Source organism: Taudactylus pleione, unplaced genomic scaffold, assembly GCF_031769625.1.
Source record: "Taudactylus pleione unplaced genomic scaffold, aTauple2 ptg000093l, whole genome shotgun sequence".
NCBI classification, from domain to species: Eukaryota; Metazoa; Chordata; class Amphibia; order Anura; family Myobatrachidae; genus Taudactylus; species Taudactylus pleione.
In genome coordinates, this window is record NW_028284495.1 from 26,184,765 (window position 1) to 26,212,500 (window position 27,736).

At 41.1% G+C, this 27,736-nt stretch overlaps 1 protein-coding gene across 2 annotated transcripts in view; it reads right to left on the reverse strand.

Annotated features, from left to right (window-relative positions):
* Positions 1–27,736, reverse strand: part of GREB1L (GREB1 like retinoic acid receptor coactivator) — a 159,814-nt gene that overhangs the window by 48,916 nt on the left and 83,162 nt on the right. For both annotated transcript variants that reach the window (XM_088469621.1, XM_088469620.1), the window contains 11 exons: positions 17,600–17,762; positions 14,317–14,517; positions 13,047–13,223; positions 12,359–12,535; positions 11,519–11,623; positions 7,926–8,060; positions 7,694–7,828; positions 7,280–7,399; positions 7,053–7,175; positions 2,725–2,910; positions 2,023–2,349 (listed from right to left, as the gene is read on the reverse strand). In XM_088469621.1, coding sequence (XP_088325747.1) covers positions 2,023–2,349; positions 2,725–2,910; positions 7,053–7,175; positions 7,280–7,399; positions 7,694–7,828; positions 7,926–8,060; positions 11,519–11,623; positions 12,359–12,535; positions 13,047–13,223; positions 14,317–14,517; positions 17,600–17,756 — 1,843 coding nt within the window. In that variant the 5' untranslated portion in view covers positions 17,757–17,762. The remainder of the gene's footprint in view (positions 1–2,022; positions 2,350–2,724; positions 2,911–7,052; positions 7,176–7,279; positions 7,400–7,693; positions 7,829–7,925; positions 8,061–11,518; positions 11,624–12,358; positions 12,536–13,046; positions 13,224–14,316; positions 14,518–17,599; positions 17,763–27,736) is intronic.

Below are 27,736 nucleotides of genomic sequence, written 5' to 3' on the forward strand. Positions count from 1 at the left end.
AGTTGTAACGCTTCCAGACTCAGAATAGGTGAGTGAAAAGAGCCCTTTTATTCCTATCATGGTCTAGGGCCGGAATCAATGTTTGGATTAACATGCGATTTGGAGCACTATTTGGCTGAAAAAAAGTGTTAGCTCAGAGAATAGCCCCATCTTCTTGGAGGAAATGTGGAGGCTTACAGGACAAGCTTCAAGCTCTGAACTCCCCTTGATGTAAATATAGCCAAAAGAGCGATTTCTTGCAAGTAATAAACTCTAAATCCAAGAGTTATGTATGGTGATATATGGTGTTGGCATCTGCATGACCCCCCTGGAAGAATGTCTGTACTTCAGGTAAAGTGCAAGTTTTCTCCGAAAGAAAGCAGAGACGTAAAAACTAAACCCTCAAGGGCCAAAGGACCTCCTGTAAAATAGTAGTAGACTGAGTACAAGAAATGAAGAGGTAGGAATCCACTTCTTTTCATGCCTCAATATAATAATTAACCAATACTGACTAAATAAGAATGGTGTCAACTACCTTATCATACAACATCCTTAGCCATAAGGTCAGAGGCTTCAATGGCCTAACTGTTGAAGACAGTAGCTAAACCTAGGCTATGAAAGGCCCCTAGCATAAACTGGCATTGCATAGAGGTAGGCCCACTGGCATGTTTAAAATGTCAGTGTACCGTGGCTTGAAAGACCCCTGCTGTAACCAGAACATTCTGGTACCACTCATCACAATATGTAGCAGATTTCTCTCACAGTAAGGGAGCTTTTTTTTGTTATCAGCCATGATTGGTGATGTAGGACACGAATGTGGCATTTGTCTGACTGGATCTTTATGGGCCTTCCTCACCACAGAAAGTGTTTTCCTAAGCAGAGTGACCCCATCTCTGACAGAGTACAATTCTGCCTAAGACCAAAGACCCTGAGAATGTCACTAAAGTGTGACACACCCAGCCCTAGAGGCTGGTGTCCTCCCACCATATTAAACTCCTATTGGTGAAGGGTCTATCCCCCCCCCCATCCATCTTCCCGGGCCTCAGAAGAGCAGCAAAACATCTTTAACACCCTCAGTAGCCAGGTCAAGAAGCAGTGCAGGAAAACTGGAAAAAAATGGGTCCGAATAGCAGATCTAAGAGAACACTTGTGTCCTTTCCAGAAAATGCATGTTACTGGACACCCGAAAATACTTATTTTCCATGTTAAAATAAATGGCGTACAGTGCTCCAGGTATTAAAAAAAATCGGTGTCCCTAGCAGCTGAAAGACTGTAAGGGGTGTCCCAACCTCTAATCGCAACAGGTTAAATTATCTTAGCGCTCTGGGAAACTGGTCATGTAGCAGGAGAGTTTAGAATTAGGTTTAGAGACTACAAATAGTTATACCAATAATTCCCTCTCATGTGTCACAAATGGGTATTCTAATTAAGTGGGTATATTTCTCCAAAGGGAAAAACTGGGCAGGATATCTGTAGGCTAGAGATAAATAGTTTCTACTGATATCAGACGACTTCCATACTGTGTAGGTGATGGGTACAATCCATGGACTTCACGTTAATGCACAGAGGGCCCCTTTGTGGCAGCCATATTGTGGACTTTACAGACACTTAATAGAACAAGATATTTGGTAAACTCTTTATAAAAAGAACTTAATCACCCCCTGTGAAGCATTTTATATCTACCCCCTACTGCTCTAAAAACATGTCAAACTTTAGTTCTATACAACTTTAACCACACATGGACCCTCGTATCATTATGTTGGCAGACTGAAGCAGCCTAATGATGCTCTGCCACTCAGGTTGTACTCTGTCTATCTGCATGGAGGCCCATAGCAACTGCCAATGTAAATCAGGACTGACTCAAAGGAACAGTGCAGTCCTTGGGATCCAGCCATTCAGGTGCAACCACCATTATTGTGCAAGACACCAGAAAATAAAGCATAGTTAACTTTAAAAAGGTCTATATTTTTCAAAAAGAAACCCTACAACTATAAAAAGTTTCACTAATCTATACAGTAAAATAATGTAAAAGGTTTTACTCACCAAGGGCGATCACACAGAACTCATTTCCGCGCACCTTGGAGGAGCAGATCGCTACTACATAGTCAGGGAGCTTCTGCTGAGGTTTCATATCACTTATAGATCGGAGGGTCTCGGAGATACCCTCTGCCAGGGAGTTCTGTGTAACGAGGACATGTACTAGATCCTGAGAAACGCTGGCTAATAAGCGAGCCAGCCAGGGCAGTTGGGCCTGTGACAAGCACATGCCTTGAGGGTGCAGCTGCATGGAGCGCTCTTTATAAGTAAATTCCTGTAATGCTTTAAGCACAATTTGTTCAAAAACTTCACGAATCGGTATCTGATCAGAACCTACAACAAGAAAAATTAAAACAATTAAGTTAACAATTAAGAACTTACAATAAGAAAAATTAAAACAATTAAGTACAACATTTATTTTGGAGTTTTAAGAAGGTAAAAGAAAAAACAAAGTTTAGCTTGTTTTTTTTTTTTTTTTTTAAAAACAATAAAAGTTTTACCAGTGTGATTTTATCTACAAAGATAAAGAACATGGACCCTTTTCCATGAGACTGGGTTCTGCGTTAGAGGCTTTACAAGTATTTTTTGCTTTAAATTCTGTGCATTGGTAACTCAAAACTCTTGCAAGGCAGCATATATGAGACACAATAATGCAATTTGGAAACAAGCTGGAAAAACAAGAAAATTAGCTGAGCACTGAATTCTCACCAAGCCGCACAAGATATTGGATAGTCAGAAGGATCAGGTTTTCCACACTCAAGAATTGGCTGCTGGCCACTCCCATCTGATCCAGTTCCTTCTTTTCCAATTCCTGTAACTTGTAGCAGTTCACCAACAATGGACTTACAACAATATCCCCAACATTGCCATAGAAATATGGCAGGACACCAAAACCTGTAACGGCACACATGCAAATATTTATCACAAAAATGGGTTAAAAGAAGTTAAAGCACTTTTACCACACAGTCAAAGTAAAATTGGACTTCAGATCTTTAACTGGATTTTATAAACTGCACGTGAAAAGTGAAAGTTAGATTCTGAATAATTGCCTTAGATGAGGGGTGGCCAAACATGCCTCAAGGACCACTAAAGCTGGCCACACATGTAAAGATTACCTGTACAACCAGCCAACTATTGATTGGTTGGAATGAAAATCTGGTAAGGTATGAAAGCAAATGACAATCAGCAATTTGCTCCCAAATTCTGGAAAATGGACAAAAACTGTTGTTTGAACAAATTGTTTAGATCAAACATTTAACAAACTTGTCTGAACGACCATTTTCATCTGTTTTCTGGCATTTAGGAGCAAATTGCTGATCATCAGTTACTCCCATACATTACCAGATTTTCATTCCAACCAATCAACTAGTTGGCTGGTTGGACAGAATCTTTATATGTGTGGCCAGCTTAACAGTTCATGTTTTCCAGACCACTTGTGGATCTGTTGGCTGTATTAAAGAATGGGGAAGGGGGGACTGCACTGGACTTCACTGAACTATCAAAATGATCGCAGAGGTGTAAAATACTTATAACACCTATGAATCCACTATGTTCATAAAGCCATGCTTGCCTTACCAAAACAGAGGTGCAATAAAGAACAGAAACACAAGGAGACGGGAAGTGCTCTGCGAAAGGGGCAGACTCTTACATAACAAATTTAATTTGTTAAAAATGAAACTTTAAATTTAGAGTACATATAAAACAAACCGAAATGAATAACCAGAACTGAAACAACAGGAACGGTGTGCATAGATAAACAATGTGGATTCACAATATGACGAAATGATCCTTAATCCTGCAACCAATTCACAATGTACAGCTCTTGCCTTACACATCTTTGCTGCAGTCGCACCAAAAAGCCCCTCCCAGCGCGCCAGGTCCCGTGAGACTCTGCTAGCACCAGACAGATGAAACTGGGACGCACCAGCAGACTTTACGGATTAATTTGATAAAGGACACTTGTATATCTGTCTACTACCGAGTCCCTGAATCTGTATACAAAGTGCTACAATGTAGCAGCCGCAGCTTTTTTCATTCCAAGTTCCGTTGTGGTTCATATACAGACTCAGCTGCACACAGATATACAAATCAACAGTCTGCTGGTGCGTCCTAGTTGCATCGCGACTCAATAAAAGACGCCTGATGCTAGCAGAATAGCACGGGACCTGGCAGCTCACTCACGCCAGGCATCTTGTGCTGATATATTAAAAATACACATCTATATATAAAGTGACACATGGGGAGGGGGGGTGGTACCAATACAGGAGGCTCATTGACACTGGGGGTGGGTGATCTAAATATTTTTTTAAATAAAATGTTTCAATATATTTTTAAAAATACATTCAAAACTTTATTAAATAATACAAAAAATAAAAAATTTGTATTTTTTTTTTTTTAAATAAATTGTCCGTTTGGTAGTTTGTGTTTTGTACAGAGGGACAGTGAGCTCAGTGTAAGTGCCTGCACTATTTTGTTTAGATGGAGTAGCCCCAGTGGAACATACTTCTCAGAGTTACATTGTTATGGGTGGACACTCATGATTATCGCCCTACAGGTGCAGACAGTAAGCAGAACCCTTTGTGGAGATCCCTACAGGTCACAGTATGCTGGACAAGATACAGGACCTGATTCCGAGTTGGACCAATCTCTGATCATGGACACAAATGGAGAGTTTTTAAATACAGGGCATGTGCAGATGACGACTTGGTCAGATCGGTATTTCCGTGAAATAGGACATTTCAGGACGGGAACTGGATGGTAACAATGCAATCATACGTAACCGTCCTGACTTGTGGCAGTGTCATGGGCGTGTATCAAAATCTCTGTGCGATTCTGAGTCTTGCATACAGGGACGGCAGATTCCTTGCACCTAGCTAGAGGCTGGTGCACGTGCAGATACTAGCAATGATGGTTGCAGCGACTGGTGTAAAACCAATGGGTGGAGCGGGTTTCCACTTGCATTTAGTCCTATGGACTCTGGCATTAGCATAAGGGAGTGAATATGGCTTCCGCAGCTACTTTCAGTGCAACTTAGAACAGCCTCACAGTGTGAAGCTTACAAGTGCTATAGACAAAAAATGGGTGCTTGTGCCAATGATGATATTACACCCCCCCCCCAAATAAATGGTTTCCAGGGTCCCATGTGATATAGAAAAGGCATTGTCACGCAATCTGGTTTCCTTATCTATAGAAGTTGTCCCAAACCCCGCTCCAGTGCCAATCAAAGCAGTGCAACACACTGAGGGTTAATTGAAGGCAAGTACTCCCTCGCACCTTATACAGCCCTATATCTACCTAGTGAAAGTTTTGTAAATACTTAGGTGGAGAGGTATAAAACCTTGTAGAGAGATAAAGTAACAACCAATCAGCTCTTGACTGTCATTTTTCAAAACACAGCCTGGAAGGAGACAGGAGCTGATTGTTTATTACTCTCTCTCTCCAAGGTTTGGAACATCTCCCCCTTAATAGTCCCGGCATTATAAGTTTAATACATACTTGCCTACCCTCCAGATTTGGTCGCGAGCCTCCCGAAAATCGGGTGCCGCTCCCGACCTCCCGGGAAGGCAGGCAATCCTCCCGGCTGCCCCCCACCCCTCCTATCCCCCCCGCAATTACCTCTGAATCGGGGCCAAAATGACACGATCGCGTGGCTCCACCCCCAAATACTCACATCATGGTTGGCCCCGCCTCCTTACGCTGGCCACGCCCCCTGTCATGCCGATCTGGCTGCTCCCTCCCGGAAGTTGCAGCCAGAAAGTCGGTAAGCCTGGTTTAATAATTAATAAATAGCAATAATACTTCAGGACTACAAAAATGGACATATTTGCAGGATATATGTATGTAATAATTATTTTATGGAGAGCAGCCATTTAAAAATATACATCCTTTCCTTCTGCCCAGCGTATTTCCTTCTTTTTGCCACAGTAAGCCTGCTCCTGCAGCATAAACCTTCTATTCACGGTCTCCCCACACGCCAGTTAGATTGCAGTTGGGTTATAATGCTACTGTACAATAACCACAGGTTCTGTCAACCATGACAATACCACAGCGAATCAGAGCCAGGATATTGCAGCAGGAGCAGGGAATTCAAAAATATACTTACATTTATTTATTTATTTTACAATCACTGCCCCACACACTAATTATTAAATAAGGGTTTACAGAGGACTGCTGATGGTAAATAAAGAAAATCACAGAGGAAAAACCTGTTCTCTTAGTCGTACGACTAAAGTTCATTAGTTTTATAAAAAAAAAAAGTCATTGATCGGCAGTTGAAACAGACCTAATTCTACCTTTAACCTGTCATCCAAATATTTGTTTAAGAGACCAGGCAAATACTATAACAAGGGAGCTACAACCAAATCTGTGGACAGTACGAGACAACTTTTTCGGAGTAACTGCTTTTACCTCCAAAATTAAGTTACACAGGATAGTAGTGCCATTAGAAATTGTCATTTTATAAAACATAATCTATAATAGAGCCCTGCTTACTAAATACTTTTCAGCAAAGTATTCAGTAAGCAGCGTTCCATTTATTAGAGGAAAGATCAGATCTGTGTTACATCTATCACAAACTACATTGGTGCTTAATTACTGGTAAATGCAAGTTGAGAAACTATTTCTTCGGGTGTGTCTGGGGTGCTTGCTATTATGCGCCAGAAACATAGAATTTGTAGGCAGAAAACAACCATTTGGCCCATTTAGAGACCATCCCAAACATTGGGTGTATCGGGTACATTTAGCGCTCTATGATTGCATGCAAAACAATCTGGTTACTACTTTGTTGTCTAACTTGAAATGTAAGCACATCCAACGTAAGTACGTTACCATGAAGATGATATTTATTATTTCTAGATTTAGCTTTTTGTTTGCTCACTGTGCAGTATTTAATAGAAGGTTCCACTGCAATACGTTACATTAGTAACAAAAGGCTTACAACATTTGAATGCATCAATAACTTTCTATTATATAGTTACGTTATAAAGTCAGCAGGGATAGGTACTGCACGCAAACAAGTTCAATAATTTAATTCTCACCTATCAATATAACAGGCCGCACGCCGGTGCTATTCAACAGATTTTCAGGCACAATTACAGTCTCTCCTGCTGGAATCGGCTGCGGCTGGAAAACAGCTCCCAATGCAGGCTGCGACAGAGAGGCTACAATAAAAAAAGTACCACCGTCAAACATGGATAAATGCAATCCAAAAATAAGAGCCTCAAAAATAAAAAATGCACTCAGAATGGTGGAGCAGAATAATTACCAGGCCTTGTGATTGGACGGACAGGTGGCGCAGAAAAAGGCATAACTGGTGCTTGAACCGGCGAGCTAGGAGGCCATCCTCTGTGTCTTTTCTTGGGTGGGCCAGAAAAAGCAATCATTGCTGTTCATGTAAAAATCAAGAAAACGGAACCTTTATTAATCCAGATGTAATTAAGAAAAACAATTATATTTATTAATAAGAGCGACTATAGATTATCAAAATAAAGAAAATTAATAAGAGGCACTCATCATACAAGTTATTTTTATAGAATTCAACTGGTTATAGCATAAAAGTGACAAAGTTGGGTAGTCCTGGTTAGTCTCCATGTTATGGAATATATCTATCGTGAAAATAAAGGGGTCTATTTTTGAACAGTTTTAATAATAAGACGGAATTACAGCATGCACTCCATACCATTGTCCCCAGCAACGCAGCTAGGGCTCGGCGATGTTGAGTGAGCGAGAGGCTGAGAAGGTGTAGGATTTAACACAGTGGCTCTTGCTCCACTTGTGGTTCCATTGGAGACTTCTGGTGCATGAAATGATGGTGCTGAAATATATCCAACATGAACATTTGGCCATGTGCCTGCTACATGAACATGCAACTTACAGAAAAAAAGGGAACCTCTACAATAATAGTAACTCACCTGCAGAAAAACTCTTTCCCACAATATGCATTGGTAACGGGAAAGGCTTCACAATACCCTTATTGCGGGAGAGATCCTGAGGAGTACTTGAATTCAGAATTGTAGGTGCTTTTGCTGAGGCATATGATTGTATTTCTGTCAAGAATAAAATCAGTCTTGAAATGAGGAAAGCCTCTGCTAAAAACTAGTCATATAGTGCCGAAGTCTTTGAGGCCTCTTAGCAGTAAGAGTATTTAGCCAACATAGCAGCCTTACCTTGGGAACAGGTCAGAGCTTATCACAGGAGTGATTTTGTTTCACCTCACAAGTTCAAATTGGTATAAGGATATTATTCTACCTACTTGTTACCAGGATTGGTTACCTCTTATGTTCTGAATGGTTTACCCCTGATGAAGTCCTCATGGACGAAATGCATAGGGTATTTATCTTTGCAATCCGATTGCCCTAAGGGAGGAACCTGCTGTAAAAGATCCAGCCCTATGTGGGTAGCAGCAGGATTCACACTTTTCCCATACTGTGGTAATGGATTATTGTTGGTGTAAGCAATTATTTTACTAAGGAAGTTATATTTTGCAAATGTGTGTCTAGTGACAAGTGAATTTTAATAAAAAAAAACTTTTGATTGAATCTAATTTGAGGCCTTATTGGCCATTTTTTTCTGGGTGCTTTTTGGTGAGAGGGTCTTCTTTTTAGAAACCTTTGTTGAGAAATTGTCTGAAAAATCCACAGATGACTGTTCAAAGAAAGGAACATTTTTCATCAGTGTCCAGCATTGACAATCCCAATTGGACTTTCCCCCTATTGCTACAATATAGAGTTCAAACTCTTCTTTTCAATTAAAGAATTCTCGAGCTTAGTACACCCTCTAAGTATTTTTTGTTATGTACTGTTTCCACTAACATGGGAGCTACTTGAGGTGCTGCAACATCTTAGTGCAAGATAAGGGCATTCTATGTATGTGTGTATATATATATATATATATATATATATATTATATTATAATATATATATATATATATATATATATATATATATAATATATATATATATACACACACACATATATACACACACACATACATACGCTGGTGCCTTCCACAGACCCTATAGGTCTAACACAAATACTAAACAGATTGGCGGCACTCACGCGGCTTGTATAAACAGCAGTGTTTTTTAGGAGTAAAATACACTGCTGTTAATACAAGCCGCGTGAGTGCCGCCAGTCTGTTTGGTATGTATGTATCCCACAGATAAGGAAATAGTCTATTAGCGGTATACACTCGCTAGAGCTGATTAGCTGGCTTTGGTTATTAAGATACACGAGCAGGTTGTCATGGTAACGCGTCACAATGCGCCTCAGGACGCAGGAAGTGGATGCAAGTGTAACGCACGCCAGAGTATAGCATGGCTCCTGCTTTGTCTGACAGGAAGCGTGTGCTGGTTACCATGGCAACATGTCATACTGCGCTTCAGGGCACAGGAAGTGGATGAGAGTGGAACGCACACCAGAGCACAGCGTGGTTCCCCTGAGGGGTCTCATTTTGGTGTTCCTGACATTAAACTATTAAAGGTAATACATGGTAGTTGATTGTCAGAAGATGGATATGCTTGCAACTGTCTTTGATCATTAGTGTTTTTTGGTAATTGGGGGGTGGTTTTGTGGATTGGGGTGGGTATATGCATGTTCCACGTATCACTTGTATTTGAGTCTTGACAAAGGTCCATGCTGTAGGACCGAAACATCAACATTATGCTGTTCCTATTTGCTCTATGGGTTAATTAAAGGATATTTTTATGAAGCCTGGTGAATGCACCCCGAGTTTTTTCTCTTATAAATTTGGATTAATGGGACTATGTCCTATATGCGTTGGTCACCCCAGCAAAAAGTTTTAAACATATCGTGAGTACGGACCCACACCTCCCAACATGACCTTCTCCAGGGAGGGACACAATGCTCTGGTCCTGGACTTCCCTGGTAATTTATGATTGGTGGTGGCTCCAGGGGCGGGGCTGCAGTACAGTCCAAAATTCAAATAGGGGAGTCACACCAACTGCCAGTGAGTCCCAGCCAGTGATGTTTGGTAGCGTGTGAAATGACAGTTGGTGTGGCTCCCCTATTTGAATTATGAACTGCGCTGCAGCCCCACCTCTTACCAGGGAAGTCCAGAACCAGACCATTGTGACCCTCCTGGAGAGGGTCATGTTGGGCGGTATGTGGACCTATTCTGGACTTCATAATTGTTTTGTTATATATATATATATATATATATATATATTCCAATCGGCGGCACTCAAAAAAAAAAAAAAAAAACCCACAAGGCTCAGGAGTCTATTTACTAAGTTGTGTTAGGAGACAGAGTGAAAAGTGATAAGGTGCCAGCTAATCAGCTCCCAACTGTCATTTTTCAAACACAGCCTGTGAGATGGAAGTTAGGAGCTGATTGGCTGGCACCTTCTCACTTTTCACTCTGTCTCCTAACGCTACTTAGTAAATAGACCCCTGAGTCTCTTTTTTTAGAGTGCTGCCGATTAGAATTTGCATTTGGGCTATCCGTTCAGTCTTTGGAGAGTACCTTCTTTCAATCAAAGACAATATGTAGAGATAAACCAATGTAATGGTTACACTGGTTTATCGCTACATGTTGTCTCAGAGTGCCATTTATTTTTGAAGAGAGAGATAGATAGAGATAGATAGATAGATAGATAGATATATATATATATATAAAAATACGCACAGTCCGGGCTCTCCCATGTATAAATTAACTTGGCCCGATGCCCGCAAAAGCAACTGTAAATACTTAACATCCAATAGTGGCACTCAGGGTGCTGAAAATAGGTTTTGTTTTAATAATTAATCACAGGAAACAGCAACGTTTCAGTGCCACTAATCGCCACTGTCCTCGGGCCTGAGGACAGTGCAAATTAGTGGCACTGAAACGTTGCGGTTTCCTGTGATTGACTAGATTTTATACATTATACCCCATACCAATAGCAGGGATCACCCTACCACCCTACCCCTGAGAAATACTCGAGAAATTACAAATAAAAATAGAGGCCTAAAAGCCACTTAGGAATAATTACGTACAATGGCGGATTTTACCTAGGGGCTGCAGCCCCCCAGTAAAATCCGCCACTTCAGTGAGGCAGTTGTAGTCCGTGACTGCACTGGCTACATTGTGACTGGAGGTGGCTTCCCATTGGCAGCACCACCTGCCAGTCAAGCACAGGAAAGGCAGCCCAAGGGGTAGGTATCTCCTCCCCTGGGACTGCCAGTCCGGGCTGCGATTTTGTCCCTAGGAGCCCTACACGGCTCCTAGGGGCATAAGTCAATTCAGTCTCTAGAAGCCGGTGATTATGTGCATGCGCTGCGCCACCGCCGATTATGCACATGCGCTGGTCCCAGTGCCTGACAGATATGTTGCGCAGGCGACGGGACCCGGCCGGCCAGAGCAGCGGCAGGCCCCCTCCAATAAGAGGGTAGGAGCCGCTGTTGCTTTCATTTTCATAATATTGCACAACCAAACACAACGCAATCACAGAAGATAGATGCAGATTACCTGACTGCAAACTTTTGTTGTTTACTGCCACTTTACCTGAATGCAAGAATCCTGATTTATATTCATTACTATTTCCATTCTCTGAAGTCAACGAGGGGGAAGTCATTTGCTTAACAACTGGAACTGGTCGACTTCGAGGCTCTGAAAAATAAATTGACGTAGTTTGTTTCCGTTTGCACTGGATAGATATGTTTTGTTGCGGGTTGTGCTGCAGGTATATAAAAGAGGGGCCTTGAGCTTTTAAGTATATTCAGAAATATGAAGGAAAGAACAGTCAGCTGAGCATCGGGAGAGGAAGGAGAAGGACTCCCGTGGTAAGCCCTCCAAAAAGGCGACCGGCAGAAACACTGATCCGACCAGCAGGCCCCCTGTCAGAGATCGATGCCCAACGATCCGGCCCACAAAGTATACCTTCTGTAGCATCTCCTGTAAGGGAAGCCGGTGAAAACCCCAAGCACAGCACTGGTCCACTGAACAAGCGCTATCACACCATAGACTATTATACTCATTATCGCCAGTTAAAAACTGCTACTCCCAAGCAAAAATATTGCTTGCTTGGGGAAGGATCAGGGCAGATATGGCAAGTCACAAATGTAGTTCAGTGATGCTCTCCTTACAATCGCAAATGAAAGCTTTAGCAAACTGGTACCATGCTGGCAATCAGCAACACCGAGGATGCAAGAAGAATTTTGAACTTGTATTACTGTCAATACCAAGGAAGGAATCATGGAACCCAACAGATCAATTGGAACATCAAACACCAGGCAAATAATCTGGATTAAAGTTTAAAGTTGTGGAACTCGATGACTAACAGAATTTTCAGGAAAGGGGTAACTTTTGAAACTTTAAATGACCATCACTGCTGTTGTGACTTACCTTTCCAGCAGATAATTGAACCTTTGCAGAGTACCCCCTGGGAGTTCCTCACTAGGTAATACTTTAAGTGCTTCTGCTTCTTTGGTTGAGTTGTAAGTTTCAGGTTTATATGATTGGAAAATTCTGTGAAATACCGGAACCCACGTTCTCCACAGCCAACACAATTTCCAGAAAAACCTTTAAAAAAAAATGACATTTATTCTGCAAGTATAAAAACAGAGTAACAGAGGCACATGCCAGACAGAGAGAGAGAGTGGGCTGTCAGACGGGCGAGCTAGAGAGAGGATGGGCGTGTTAGAGAGGGAGCGGGCGGGCGAGCTAGAGAGGGCAGTCAGACAGGCTAGAGAGTGGGAGGGTGAGCGAGGTAGAGAGTGGACGATCTGGCGGGCAATCTAGAGGGTGGGCGTGAGAGTGAGCTAGAGAGTGGGCGAGCAAGCTAGAGAGTGGGAGGGTGAGCAAGCTAGAGAGTGGGCAGTTGAGCAGACAGGCAGAGCAGGCCTGCGACAGACAGACAGCGCAACAGAAGACATGCACCAGACAGACAGATGGAGAGAGAGTTATTATGTACCTGATTATTAAATATATCAACAGCAATTTTAAAGCAGAAGTTAACTTATGCAAAATAAAAATGTGTGTGAAATATGATGAGCATCTCACAACGTAGTTGCTAGGATTGGTCACAACTTACCTAAAAGTGCATTTTTCCCATCATCATCAGGAAGAAACCTTTTATCCACTGCACAGACAAGAATGTGCTCTGGAATACTCTGAGTCTTTGCTCCAACCAAAAGGAACCCTGAAGGAACGTCTATCTGTTCTTTGCTGAGTGAAACTAGACGCAAATCCTTTCCTGCTTGGCAGAAGCCTGATAGAAGTGAAACAACAGTATTATATTCCATTATGTTTTGAGTGGGAGGAAAAAATAGCAAAGGTTGTGTGTGTTGGGAGACCAAAACCACAGAGTACTTCAGAAACAATGTGAAATTGAGAAGTATCACTTCTATATGCAGAATAGAATGGACAGATTGTATATAGGAGGATAATGCACACCCTGCTGTGAATTAAGGATAGAAGGATAGAGACTCTGAACTTGTAACTACTGACTTCTTTCTTCTATTACCCCTATACCCCACAGTAGGTGGTTAATTATTCCTGGGGTGTTCGATCTAATTCACTATATATACTAGTAGTTTGAACACAATGAATGAACATTTAAGTAAGAACACGATGATGTTGACTGGTTATAATGTTCATGGGAAAACTAGCACACAAAATAGGCAGTGTAACTGCTAGGAAATGAATCATTTTTGAAGCTGGGTTTAATAATGAGTGAGTGTGTGTGTGCTTCCACATGGCCCAGTTAAGAAAAAAAAAAATGTATTATTTAGCAATATTTCAATCATCTGAATCATCCAAATCATCGATTTGATTCCTTTCAAAGTTTAATATACAGAACACATAGACCTTGCAAAAAATAAATGGAAAAATAAATAGTCGTCTAAGATACAAGTTTGTCCTCCAAGAGCCAAATGTAAGAGGGTGAGAGTTTAGAAAATTTGAGAGTTTAGCAGTAAACTCACATTGGTCGAGTTTTATTTTCAAAATGGGAAAACACATGGATGAGATTTTAAATTGTGAGTTTTTTTGAGTCAGAAAAACATGCGAGTTTGCTCTGTTGCTTTGTTCACGGACTCTATTACATCGGCCGAGTTTAAAAGTGTGTGAAAACGCTCACATTTTCTAAACTCTCAGCCTATTACATTTGACCCCAAGTGCCTGTTGCTTTGACAAAATATTATATATAATTTTAGCTCATTACTGAGTCAAATAGTAATATTAGACTCTTTTGAAGGTTAGATGGATGCACATTTGGCCCCTGAAGCATACCAGTTGGCCAATCACAGTTGTAAGCAAAACCCAGTTTGTACTAACATTTTAGAAGACAAATAGGCCCTTACCATCTACAGTACAAGAGCCTTCAGGAGCTGGTTTCTGGGCATATGGCAAAGGAGGACTATTCGAATCAGACATGTCATCTTCATCATCCTCATCTATTTCACACACCATCTGACTGTTGGAGAAATCCAGGCTGCCATTCTGGGTGTACCTCTGGGCAAAGTCCTTCTCTAGTTCTTCCACTTTGGGTTTTACATCTACACCTTATCAAGAAACATATTATACACCACCATTACACAAGTTTATTTTAGGTATATGAACAGAACCAGATCAAAACTCCATGGGGTCATTTAAAATACTAGCTTTGTAAGAAAAAAAAAAAAAAATACAAATAATAAAAAAAATAAACATGGATTAGGGCAGTGGTTCCCAAATTGGGAGCCGTGGCACTTTCATGGTTGCCATTATTTATGGTCAAAACCACTGCTGGTGGCTGCCAATCACAAAAAAAGAGTGGACAAACATAAGTGCAAACCCTGTCCACCACCACATAACTGAACCCAAGGATGACAGCTAAGCACAATTCACTTATTTTAACAATTTAAAAAAAAATTATTTAAAAGAGACTTTTGGTCTAGCGGTGCTCATACTCTCGGGCGCTGTGATTCCAGAAAGTTTGAGAATCACTGCGTTAGCTGTGTTGTGGGCACCCCAGTGCTACTGGGCTCTATGTGGGAGCTTAAAGCCAGGGCCTAGTGGTTGATTCAGCTATGTACATAATCATAAACTTAACAGTTTGCAATACATAAGAATAACTTGGTGAAACCTATTTTAAGAAGATCAAAATAAAAAGGTAAAACAAAAATAGCTTGATATTTAAGATTCAAACTAGTACAGGCATTTTGCTAAAACAGGGGTGGGGAACCTTTTTTCTGATGAGGGCCATTTTGATATATAGAGAACATATTTGTGGGCCCGGCATGGCCACGCCACCTCCATGGTATGTCACACGAGGGTGGGGCCACAATTGCCGATGATTACAGCAATGCCCGAAGCATCCTCAGGATGCTCCAGGCGGCATTGCTGCATAGATTCTGGCTGCAGGGTACCATTCTAGGCATTCTGCTAGCCAGATGAGCAGAAAAAAGCTCAGAGGGCCAGACCAAATGATTCCGGGGGAGCTTATACGGCCCCTGGGCCTGAGGTTCCCCATCCCTGTCCTAAAATGTGGACTTGAAACCAAGAAAAATTATTCTGTGATTCTATTATTAAAATTCAAATGTGTGAGGTTCCAGTATACCATAGATATTTCATAAGCCATGTTCTCATTGCTACAAAAGCAGCTATTGCACAGTTCTGGAAACAAGATAAGGCTCCACCTCTCACCTGGATTAAGTCCAAAATTAATTATAGTTTCCTGATGGAGATCTTGAATTGTCTTTATTCCTCCTCAGCTAGCTCTCCGATTATGAAGTGGTTTAGCTGGCATGAGTTCTCCACAGAGGTACAATGCCTTCCACTAGTTACGCAATGATGGTCTGCATTGTGTTGTTTTTTTTTTCTTTGTATTCATTATATTCTGATTTTTATAGTCTGTTACAGTAGTTTCTAATTCCAATTACCTCTGTCTATAATACGCCGATATTGAAAAAAAACATTCTTTTTATTATTATATATTTTATGTTTGTGATATTAATGTGTATTTCAGGTCTGTATTTCCCTATGTTTTTCCTGTATCCCCTTAGAATTTGAAAATTTCTAATAAAAATGAATGTTCGAAAAAAAAAAAAAAATTAAAATGTGTATATCTCAGTGACGTGCGGTGAGGTCAATGGCTGGGGAGGCACACATGGAGATGGGTCTGAGTGCTGGGAGTCTGTCTCATAACTCTCCCCTCACTACACTAAGCTTCAGTGTCCATTGATTCTCCTTCCTGCATCATTGTGTCTTCTCTTGCTGCTGAGCTTCGATCTCTAAACCTGCATTCCACTTCCTGGTTACATGACACATCCAAGGTGTCCATGAGTGCTCAAGGCACGCCCTCCCATACTCAGAGGCATGCCTCTATTAGTTTTCTCTCTGTGCAGCTTACTGCCTGTGGTATGGCACCAACCCCAGCTCTGCAAGCAGTGTCGGACTAAACTGAGCTGTTGCTGCCTCATCTCTCGTCTCCCTGCAGTCCCAAGGAGTTCCACAAAACTGGTTGAGTGTTAACTATAAAAATGATTACAAAAAACAAAGAAGATGTTTATAAGTTATAAATATCTTCTTTGTATTATTCTAATCATTTTTAGATCAATTCTCAGGAGTATGACCGGGGAGGCTGTCTATCCTGGCTGCACATCCCTGGTATATCTTTGAACCACTTATGATTGAGTTTCCACTGAAATGTTCCTTGAGCTCCTCCAACATAACCTATGCTATGAATCATCTCGCACATATATATACACACACACACACACACACACACACACACACACACATATATACACATAGCTTCTGGTTCGTTTTGGTGAATATTTCACAATCTCTAGGAGAGAATCTTGAGTTGGTCGTGACAGTGCTGCAGGAAAGAGGGCGCACCTGACTTCCATGATAACAGACTTCCACCCGAGAGGAGCCAGGTGCAGGACTTTTGCTTTACGGTTCGTTCGTTCATTCTAACTATAAAATAGTTTGTTCGTATGTATGTATGTTCTCTATAGACTCGAAATTTCTCAACCAATTTTGATTGGCTTTTACTGAAATGTTCCTTGAGATCCTCTGAGTAACATAGGCTACACACACGATGTATAACTATAGATAGATATCTGCCTGACTCCCCCAAACATACATTTTACTGCTCTCTATCTCCTCCTCCCTATTAGAGATAACATGCCCATATATCACGTCACTACAGCGGCCTTTATACTACTCATGAGTGTGTGCCCTATATCCTCTGATATATATATATATATATATATATATATATATATATTACACACACACACACACACACACACACACACACATATACCGTATACACACACACACCTTTTTTTAACCAGCATAAACCAAAGGATTCTATTCTAGAAGACTACTGCAGATCCCCCAGTATTAACCCCTGCCTCGTGCTTCCTCTAGGGAATGACAGCCTGGAGAACATTTGAATGTCTACTGCAAGGAGGGAATGGACAACCTGCCATGTAATTTAACTGGCATTGGACATAAAAGCACTGCTCACTGTAGTCACAATTTTTCAGGGTGTCAATAATTCTGGTTATAACCAGAATTCCTAGCTTATATGTTTAAATTGCCCAGGTCTGCAGCGAGAGTCAGGTTTACATACTTCCACAGAACACTTGCCTTCTGGAGAGAACGTAGAGCTGTCGGCATTAAGATACAGCTGGGAGAACACCGGTCGTGGAACCACACTGTTACACCTTAGGGAGGCTTCTATAGAATTATGAAGAGCTTCCTCAAACCGGGCAGATTTCAGCTGTCCTGCATACGAGTTCCCCATGTCCTGCTATACAGAACAAAAATTACATCAATTAAATACATGTAAAAATTGGCATAACTAAGGACTCCAAACATAACACTTTGCTTAGCTGAAAGTCTTCTGCATCTTCACACAGATTCAATCTATGTTTGTGGTGCTCCCTTGAGCCAAACGGTATAATGCAAATAACTCATTTTTTTACAGTGCCGCAGCACTGTAAAAAACAAATTCTTCACACAGATGCTAAGACATTTATATTGTATACGAAGACAAAAGCCAGTGACAGATCAAAATGTATAGTCAAGAATGTTCCAGAGTAGCTCTCAAATGTTCAGCAAAAGCTGGGTGGGGCTCACCCAAACACTGTGCGCCATGGCAGATATTTTGTGTGGTGAACCAATATAAAATACAGCCTATCAATTCACATAACATAACAGACATGTAGCACAGGGGCGCAAAGTCTCACAGGCTCTCAGTCGGCTGATAGGCCAACATGGATTCAACCACACAATGGCTGCCCTATCATGTGTAAGTGATAGGCCTATTTTAACATAAAATTGCAGGAGCTGAGAGGACATTGCAACGTGTTAATACTATGATAAGTTAGCGTAAAAGATAATCTGCTGTATCAAAAAGTTTCCTCTTAAAAACACCTATAAGTCTTAATTCGGGCCTTGCATGCATCTTCTTTGCTTAGTTTAGCTAGTAAATAGAAGGATACAATATTCCTTTGCCTGCCTCTTTGAGTACCATCTGTCAAATGCAGGCAGGGGGGGGGGGGGGGAATAGAAGACTTTGTGCTCCTTAATACAGGGCAGGTGGTCAGCATAAAGAAGCCAGGGGACATGTCACAATAATAAGTAAAATAACGTAAGACAATGAATTAGAGCTAAACATGACAAACAGGGATTTGGAAGGTGTGGGGGAGGCGGCACGTGTGATATGGTGAAGAACATCACGGGGGACATGTCACAGAACTCTTTAAATCTATTTGTTGAACAGCTGTTTCCAGATCCTGGTCTCATTTACATAAACTGCATGACTTCTTAAAGATTTTCTACAAGCTCCAGCAGTGACCAAATTAAGAATAGATTGTTTTTTTTTTCTTATTACACATATTATATAAAGAACACATGAATTTACTGCATCACCGTGTTAACTGGAAAAAATCCATAACACTTATTTTGATTTAAAACCCACTATCAAGGAAATTAAACAGGAGATTTACCGCTTAGTGACCAATTCGGTAACTCTGATAACTTACTGAGCCAATAGATTGTGGAATAATGTTTGGGTTATTTACAAATTACTGAAGCAGGTTTGCACTATTCTCTAGATATAAATTTAAAAAATGTGGTTAATTTTAAAGAAGTGTATAAAAAAAATACAGCAGGGTAATATAAAAATAAATCAAGCAAAATTAGTCCTTTAAAAAGGGGCAATACAATTTAAAACAAAAAAGGAGCCTGTAATATATTTGAAGGCAAAATAGTTGCACTATCAGGTCAACCTAGAAACTTTATCATACAAACTAAAATAAAAAAAAAAAGAAGACATACAAGATCTGCACATAAAAGGTAAACTTTGCAGCAACGGTTACATTGCATACATGGAAAACTTACACAGCTTTACGGATTACAGTTCTATAGGATATATTATATAAGGCCAGGAGCACAATGGACAGTTAAAATTAATATACGTGTCATTTGTCCTCGCATAACAGAAATTCACACCCAAACTTTGCCTAAAATATGTTTCTGAAATGCATCCACCTAAATCTACCTAAAATACAAGAAAACACAATAAAACACTATATTAATACATTTAAAAATATGAACAAAACAAAAAAGGAAGAAAAAAACCTTCCACACACAAGAAAAACATTCAGATCAGCTCTGTCCTAATTCAACAAAAATGCATCCTGTGAACTTGCCACCTCACTTGCTATAATATAGCAATCTCTTTGTGCCCAATAAAACAGTAATATGTCAAATGTGAGGGATATGAATAAAACTTTCCTTTTCCCTAAGAATTCCAGAGATTCTTTTGCAAGGTAAACAAAAGCAGACCAGGCATGAATCTCCAGAGTGGAGTAATGACTGCAGGCAATCTGCATGCCACATCAAACATATCAGACTATAAAGGCCAATGTGAACTGGAAGTAAAACAAGAAAACATGTATATAGCAAAAGCAAAGGGACTGAGCCATTAACCTCCCAAAACTAAACCATCTAATCACAGAGATGGAACAAAAAGAAGGAGATTTGGCGAGGAGTTGGCAGGAACCTCTCTCGATAGGTCTAAAAAAGAGAGAATGACATGGGTGGGAAATTATACTAACAACTTGGTATGCACATATTTATTTTTCCATAGTGTGCTAAGCAACCACAGAAATCAAAGCAGTTGGTCAACCTATATATGTGTAACTGAATATAAATGAAACAAAATCTCAAGCAAGGAAAAGCAATGTGAAGCCATATTTAATGTGTAGACCTGCAATATAGGGGTTAGTATGAAAAGAAAAAAAAAAAAAAAAAAAAAAAAAAAAAAAAGACTCCCTGGGTCAAAATTCTGCCCAGCATCCCCAGGTCAAAGTTCTGTCCAGATAACGCCTACAGGAGGTCCGACCGGGATTCTAACCCACCTAAAACCTGGCGAGGATTCAACTGGACCACCTTGCATTGATCTGAATTGGTGAGAATGCAAAACCGGACAAAACCTCAAAACAGACCAGTGAATTTTATATAAGACAAGAATAAAGACCAAGGCAAGGTAATATAAACGCTGTCCATATCAAATACACGAATGCTCATTTTATTACACTCTATTCATTACTACTCTATGCATATGGCTGTCCCTTCTCAATTCACAGTTCTAAGCTCCTGTACATTACTTATCATAAAAAACAGCTCCAAGAGTTTCTTCAACAGTATTTGTCAAATACAAGTACATTTAATTCTGTTTTTAAGACAGCACAATGCCAGCTGTCTTACATTTAGCAATTACCCCATTCCTGAAACAAAAGAAAAAACATTCCTGAAATAAATCAGGATTTAGCATTAAAAAAAAAGTATTTTAAAAGCAAGAGAGTTTCACAAGAATCCAAGCAGGGATTATTACAAAGAAATAAAATACAGTACGGTGTTTCACTGACCTCATTCAACTGTCCCCTGACTTTCAATCGTACTACCGGACTTTTAAACTATAATCCTATTAATTTGACATAAATATTGATACTAAAAGTGAATGGACAATTAAGAAGATGCCAATTACAGTAGAATGACCCCTTACACCCTGAATTCACTTTTATGTAATAGCGATACCGAAAGAGCCGTAGCTAAACTTTTTTGGTGAACCCCCCAGCCTTTCATTTTTTTAAAATAGGGACATAAGGTAGTGCACCCGAAGAAGGGCCATGGCCTCATGGGGAAGGGCCAGGGAAGAGATAGGGGAGGCCAGGCGATGCTGGGGATAAAAGAGACAATAATAATAAAAAACAGAAAAATTGAAAGGATCAAACAGCGCCCCCTGCCCTGCGTTGTCCTGTGCCATGGAACAGGTCGCACCACCCTAATTACGGCCCTGGATACTGACGCCATTTTGTCATGATCACTTACAACCCTGAACAGAAAAACAAAAAGGGGAGTATCTCCTAGGTATCCTCCAGCACACTAAAAATTGTACCTGCAACAATACTTGAAAACTATATGGTAAGAGAGATTCTGAGATATTTGTTGCATGCAATTGTAAGTATATGGTAAGCCAGGGCTTGACAAATTTTTCTAAAATCTAGGAGCAGGATGAAAGTGTAGGAGCCAGACCACCGTCCCCCCCAAAAAAATTACAGGAGTGAGTGAGGAACACAGCTCTGTGTGTTATGCAACGGTTATACACACTATACTAGTTCAGAAAATGGTCACAGTTGAATGGATACAGTAAAATGGAGGCCCCCTCACTGCTCTGCACAGCTCCCCTGCTCCACCCCCCACACTCCAGTAATAACAGACCATATTTCACATAAAATAATAGTGCCAGAAAGTACAACAAAAACCCCCCTCCCCTCGTGGTCACACCACTATCCCCCTGAAGCCGCTCCGCAATCCCTGGCCACACATAGACCCTTCTACCGGAGAGCTCTATGCAGCCAGAGATAGGAGACAGTAGACAGCCGGGACGTACAGGAGGATCAGCGTAGACTGGGGACAGACAGCAGGGACGGACAGAGGCACAGCAGTCACCGCAGGCAATACTCAGCACATGCACTCCTGTGCATGATATGAGCACCGCAATACTATAGGCACGAATCTCCGCCGGAGCTGATGAGGATCTGCTTCCTCCCTCACTGCAAAATCTAGTAGCCAGGCAGCAAAATCTGGTAGCCATGGTAAGCTGCCAAGCCACTTCACAGCTTCTCTGATACTGGCAGTCCCTACTCTGCATGATAACAGAACCCACTCTGGGCCATGTAATTATCTGTTGTAAGGCCTCATTATAAAGGCAAAAACAGAAATACATCCAAATTGAGAGCCAGCTTATCTGGGGGTCACCCCTGGGAACTCCAACTAGCACTACAAGAGCCAGCATGCCCTCCAAAAGCTGGTTCATTCATGCCTCTTACCATGTACTTACAAATGCATGCAACAAATATCTCTGAATCTCTATTACCATATAGTTTTCAAGTATCATTTCAGGTACAATTTAGTGTTCTAGGGGATAACACTCTCTGTATTTCTGTTTAGTATGACTCCTCCCCTTCATGCACCTGAAGAGTATTGCCAAATTGATTTGAGCAGCTTCCATTTTATGTTCACTTACAACCCTGTCAGAGGTATTTGCCTGCCCATATATTTCTGTGTCATATTCAGTTTGGAAAGCAACATTAATATTCTACTTGTATTCCAAGCATAGAGGAGCCATACTAGGAGGACGGTTCCTGGAAGCATCTTTTGACATGGTTCTTATGTCGATCAATCAACAACTTCAAATGTAAGTGGGGCCTATATATGTACAGACAGAATCTGGCAAGAGCAAGTGGAGCTAAGGTCTCCCACCCTGTGATTGGTGTATTTGGCCATAGTAAGTATGTCCTATAGAAATTACCTATCCCTATGTACGGTGTAATACTACATTACTGTTGGGAAATTGTACATTACTACTTATTTTGTAAATTGACCTGTACTTAGGGATATGAATCGCATTTGGATGTACATTGTATTCATTGACTTGAGAGTGTAGAAACTGAAAGATCACACTATAAGGGCCTGTGATGGATAAAGAAAAGTGATTTCAATGCTTATTTATCACTAATAAATATTATCAGTGACATAAAAATATTAGAATATGAGGAGGATGACTAAAAACAAACTATGTCTGTGTGCAATAGATTTTTTTTGTCATACTAAAACTATACCTTAGCTGTGGCATACTTGGCCCTTTTCATGAGTCTGTGGTCCTTCGTGCTGCAGTTTATTCCATCACATGGTGAGTGCAGTCTGGCTTTGCATAAAATTAGTCTCAAGTCGCATTAGTGCCGTAACGCAGAGGGGCCGAGGGGGCCGTGCCGTAACGCAGAGGGGCCGAGGGGGCCGTGCTGTAACGCAGAGGGGCCGAGCCGTAACGCAGAGGGGCCGAGGGGGCCGTGCCGTAATGCAGAGGGGCCGTGCCGTAACGCAAAACGGCTGAGGGGGCCGTGCCGTAACTTAACGCGGAGGAGCAGAGGGGTCGTGCCATAACGCGGAGGGGCTAATGCGGAGTGGCAGAGTGGTCGTACTGTAACATGGAGGAGTCGTGCTGTAAGTTTTCATACTGTAACGTGGAGGGGCTGAGTGGTCATACTGTAATGTGGAGGGGCCAAGTGGTTATACTGTAACATGGATGGGTCGTGCTGCAAAATGGAAGGGTTGTGCTGAAATGTTGAGAGGTCGTGCTGTAACGTGGAGGAGCCGAGGGGTGCAAGTAGTGCTTGTGTGCTGGCCACTCCCATGTCTAGCTGCATAGCTAGCCCCCTTGCATCACTCCACCTTTTGATTTGAGCTTACTGACAATTTGGCCACACTTACAAGGCCACTTTTAAGAACCAGGAAGCAGAGACCCAAGCACATACAAAGTGGCTCTCCAGGCTGCCATTTTAACACCTTGCAATCCTAGTACAGGTGCCACTAGGGTAGGGACAGCGCTGTCCCCATTGCAACGGTCACACTCTCCTAGATACTGCCCAGGCTCACAGTGATGTATGACTCGTAATTGTGCACTCTCTGTATGTAGAAGCCCCTTCCCCCAAAAACCCTTGGAGTATGCATTTTTGAGACACCCCTTCAAAAGCTGTTGTTATGGGACCAACAAAGTTCCAGTTACACCTATAATCTTAGTTGTATTCCTTTTTAACATGCTGTACTATGATCCACTGCCAGATATCACATTACTTCTTTATCCATGACAGTTATCCATCAATTCACTAGGAACTAGCATCATCATTATCTAGGCATTATAAGTATCCCATTACTGTACGCTCTTTGTAAACAGGAATGCAGAAGTGTTTTGTTAAACTGTTAGAGGTTTCCTATTATAACAATAATAATTTAGAATTTTAAACTACTTCCATAAGAGAGTCTACGAATAATACAGGTCAGAGACAGATCAAAACATTCAAGCTCACAGTGTCAGGTGCAGAACCTTTGTTTGCAAAGAGAACATCCTTTTGCGTCAAGCAGGGTATCAGTAGAAAAGCTATTTTGTCTAGTCAAGGGAACTACAGACCAAATCATATTTTTCCACCGCTGGGTTATGTTAATTATAAGCTAGGTCTGCAGACAGAGATAACCTCTAACATAACTAAGGTACATATAGTAACTAAATATATCAGGTTTCTGTAACAATTGCTGTATATAAATTGACATAATTAACTTGTGTGATGAGTAGAGTCTATTAAATGCAAGCAACCCTCATGTGTAAACATGTAGTCCAAGGATGCGTGTGATCCAAGGACAGGGTGATCATGTTCAGCAGATTATAATAGACTCACAACAATGACAGAAACACTTTTTTTCTTCCACAACATACATGGTTCCCATCACAACTTTAATTCTGTGTACCATTGAGAAATACTTTTGTGTTTTAAGTCAGCAAATGCTGGATGTGAAAATGTGTACAATTGTTCTAAGCCTGCGATGGGCATCCTGATACTCTTGGGTGGCATCCCTCTAACCTTCAACAGGACCGCACATTGGCCCCGATTCAGATTAGCATGTAAACCCGATGGTTTATGTACTAAGCCGAATGTTTGGGGTCTGCGTATGAATGACATGTTTGGAGGGTGAAGCAGGGCCGTGCTTGGGTTGTGTTCCCAAAAACTGTTGCGTCTCCCCCATTTTCCGGAAGTGCAGAGGCTAGGATTTGCATTGGTGGACGCAGATTCCCTGGCCTCGCAAGCTGCCAGCCTGAGTAAGCTGATGGGCGCAACAGTGATCTGATGCAGCGTCTACGGACGCTGCACGTAGGCCTCTGCATTTAAATATTTGCTGGATGGCACTGCACAGTCGCTTCCTTGCAGCTGTGCAATACTGTCCACATTTGATCAAGTCAATTACCATTAATATAACAAAACAATATATGTAATCAAAGTGACACCCATCTGTGATAACACAGCAGTAATCTTAAACAAGTATTATAAAACAGCCTGATGAGTATCATTTCATCTACATTATAAAATCTGAAACACAAGTTTACAAGCAACCAGTTTCTGTTTTTCTTTGTCATCTGATATTTGAGCAGTCAGAGCAAAGAGTCATATCTCCCACAAGTGCATGGCTTGGGCAGCTGTGATCATCAGGGGACAAACTTTTTTTCTTTAATGTTCGATTAAAGTTATTTACTTTTAGCTTTTCATTTTCTCCATTACTTTGTCTCTCCAAACCAGAATCCTCCAAGAACAAAAGTTGACTAGAAGGGCATAAGTACATGGCCTTCGCAAATACAAAGTAACAGTGTATTACCCCATTTAGAAAAGATTACCAATGTACGCCCTTAGTCTCCCATAGCACAGTCATATGACAAAGCTAAAACAAAAAACAAGCAGAGACCGCATAATGCTCAATACAATTCAGAACACTTTATTTATCTTGATAACAATATATATTATGCATGGTTCATCTTTCCAAGAATGTATTATCACCAGATGTTCATATGATAACACAAATATTATGGAATACACCACATCACGTGAGACATACATACACAAAAATTGCTCCTTCGACCTTCTAAAGCAATCATAAAACACTACAAATCTATAAAAATATTCAAGCAACAAAAAGATATAAACAAAATGAATACACACAAATAAAATATGGTTTACTAATGATTATAAAATAAGGATACTGAATCCTAAAAGTTTGTAGACATTTTGCATTGGGACAAAATCAGTTAAAAATACTGATTTAGTCACCCAAGAACGGAAAAACAAGGTGAAGACAAATGTGGAGCAGGCAGTAACCTAGGAACTACTACCAGTTTCCCTTATGCTTCAAAATAGAAGATACCTTCAAAATCAGTTCTTCCCATGCCCTATTTCATTAATCCCTGGTAGTAAGGTCACTAGTAGTAACTTACTTGCAACCAGTACACCCTTACCATTAATGGATTTCTAAAACATGGCACCCCATCTGTGTCACCCTTGTCTGTCTGCATCTCCCCTAGAGAATGTAAGCGCTCACAAGCAGGGCCCTCTCATGCGATTCCTTCCCTTACTTATATACTATAATTAACTCCATAGTCCCCACAATGGCACCTAACCCTTGGCTTCTGCCACCCTGCTGCTTGTTTGACTGTTACAGACTGCTGATGCAGCAATGTTTATTAACCATCTACATGTACTTTATAAACCAAGGTACTTATGCACTGTCTTGTACTGCGAGTCACTGTTTTCTTGTTTTTGCTTGTTTATTTGTTTACATACTTTGTTGTTAGGCGCTGCGGAACCCTTGTGGCACCATATAAAGGATAAATATAATAATAGAAGCCGATAGCATTCTGTCTGAATACTGACAGTGTCCGAGGAAAAGGACAAGTCTTATCTGCACACCTTGGTATTTAAATGTCTTGTTAGAGGTGTGTAGGGAGAAGACTTGAGAAAGCTGCCAGCGCTTCATTCTATCACAGGGCTTATGTACAGTACAAAGACTAGTTTGTAATGTCACCAAATACCCCTTTTACACCGGAGCTAAAACCCGGGTTATTGAAGGGTTAACCCGGGCAGCTCCCTGGTGTAATAGGGGAGAGGGTTGGATCGTCGGGTCAAGTGCCTCAGCAATCCAACCCAGGTAACCCTGTTGTGAGAACAGCGCACTCCGGTCACGATGACCTGGAGTGCGCTGCTAGCCGGCCGATTGGTCCGGCTTCAGTGGCGCTTGGAGATGACGTCATCTCCAAGCGACCACTTTCACTCCAGTAAAGCCGGGTCTATGCAGACCCGACTCCGGTGTGAGCGGCGCCGACTTGGAAATATCCCGAGTTGGCGCCGGCAAAATTCCGGGTCTGATCCGGATAAGAACTTTGTTCAAACTCCGGGTCAGACCCGGAATTTAGGTGGAAAAGGGGTATAAGAAGTGACAGCAACCACTACTTGCACATCGTAGGTACATAATATGTTTCTAGCATACAAAACTGTATACAAAACTAATATTTTAAACTTCACAAAGCAGGACAGCTGAAATAATCTGATGTCACCTTTCTTTCCAGCATTCATTAATACACATTGATAAGCGGTAATATGAATAGTAAAGCAGTCCAATATAATGATAGGATGTCTATTAAGGTAAACTTGAAAGGACTTTACAGAGACTTTCACGTTTGCAGCCAGATCTGGAATGTGGAAAGACAAAAAGTACCTTGCAGAGGGCATCAGAATTGTAGGGGCAGTGGTTTGTAATAAATTAATTACTCCATTAGTACCTGTGTGCAGAAAGACTGGGGTAGCTTAGTGATTTTAATTGTTAGATGAGGCAAAA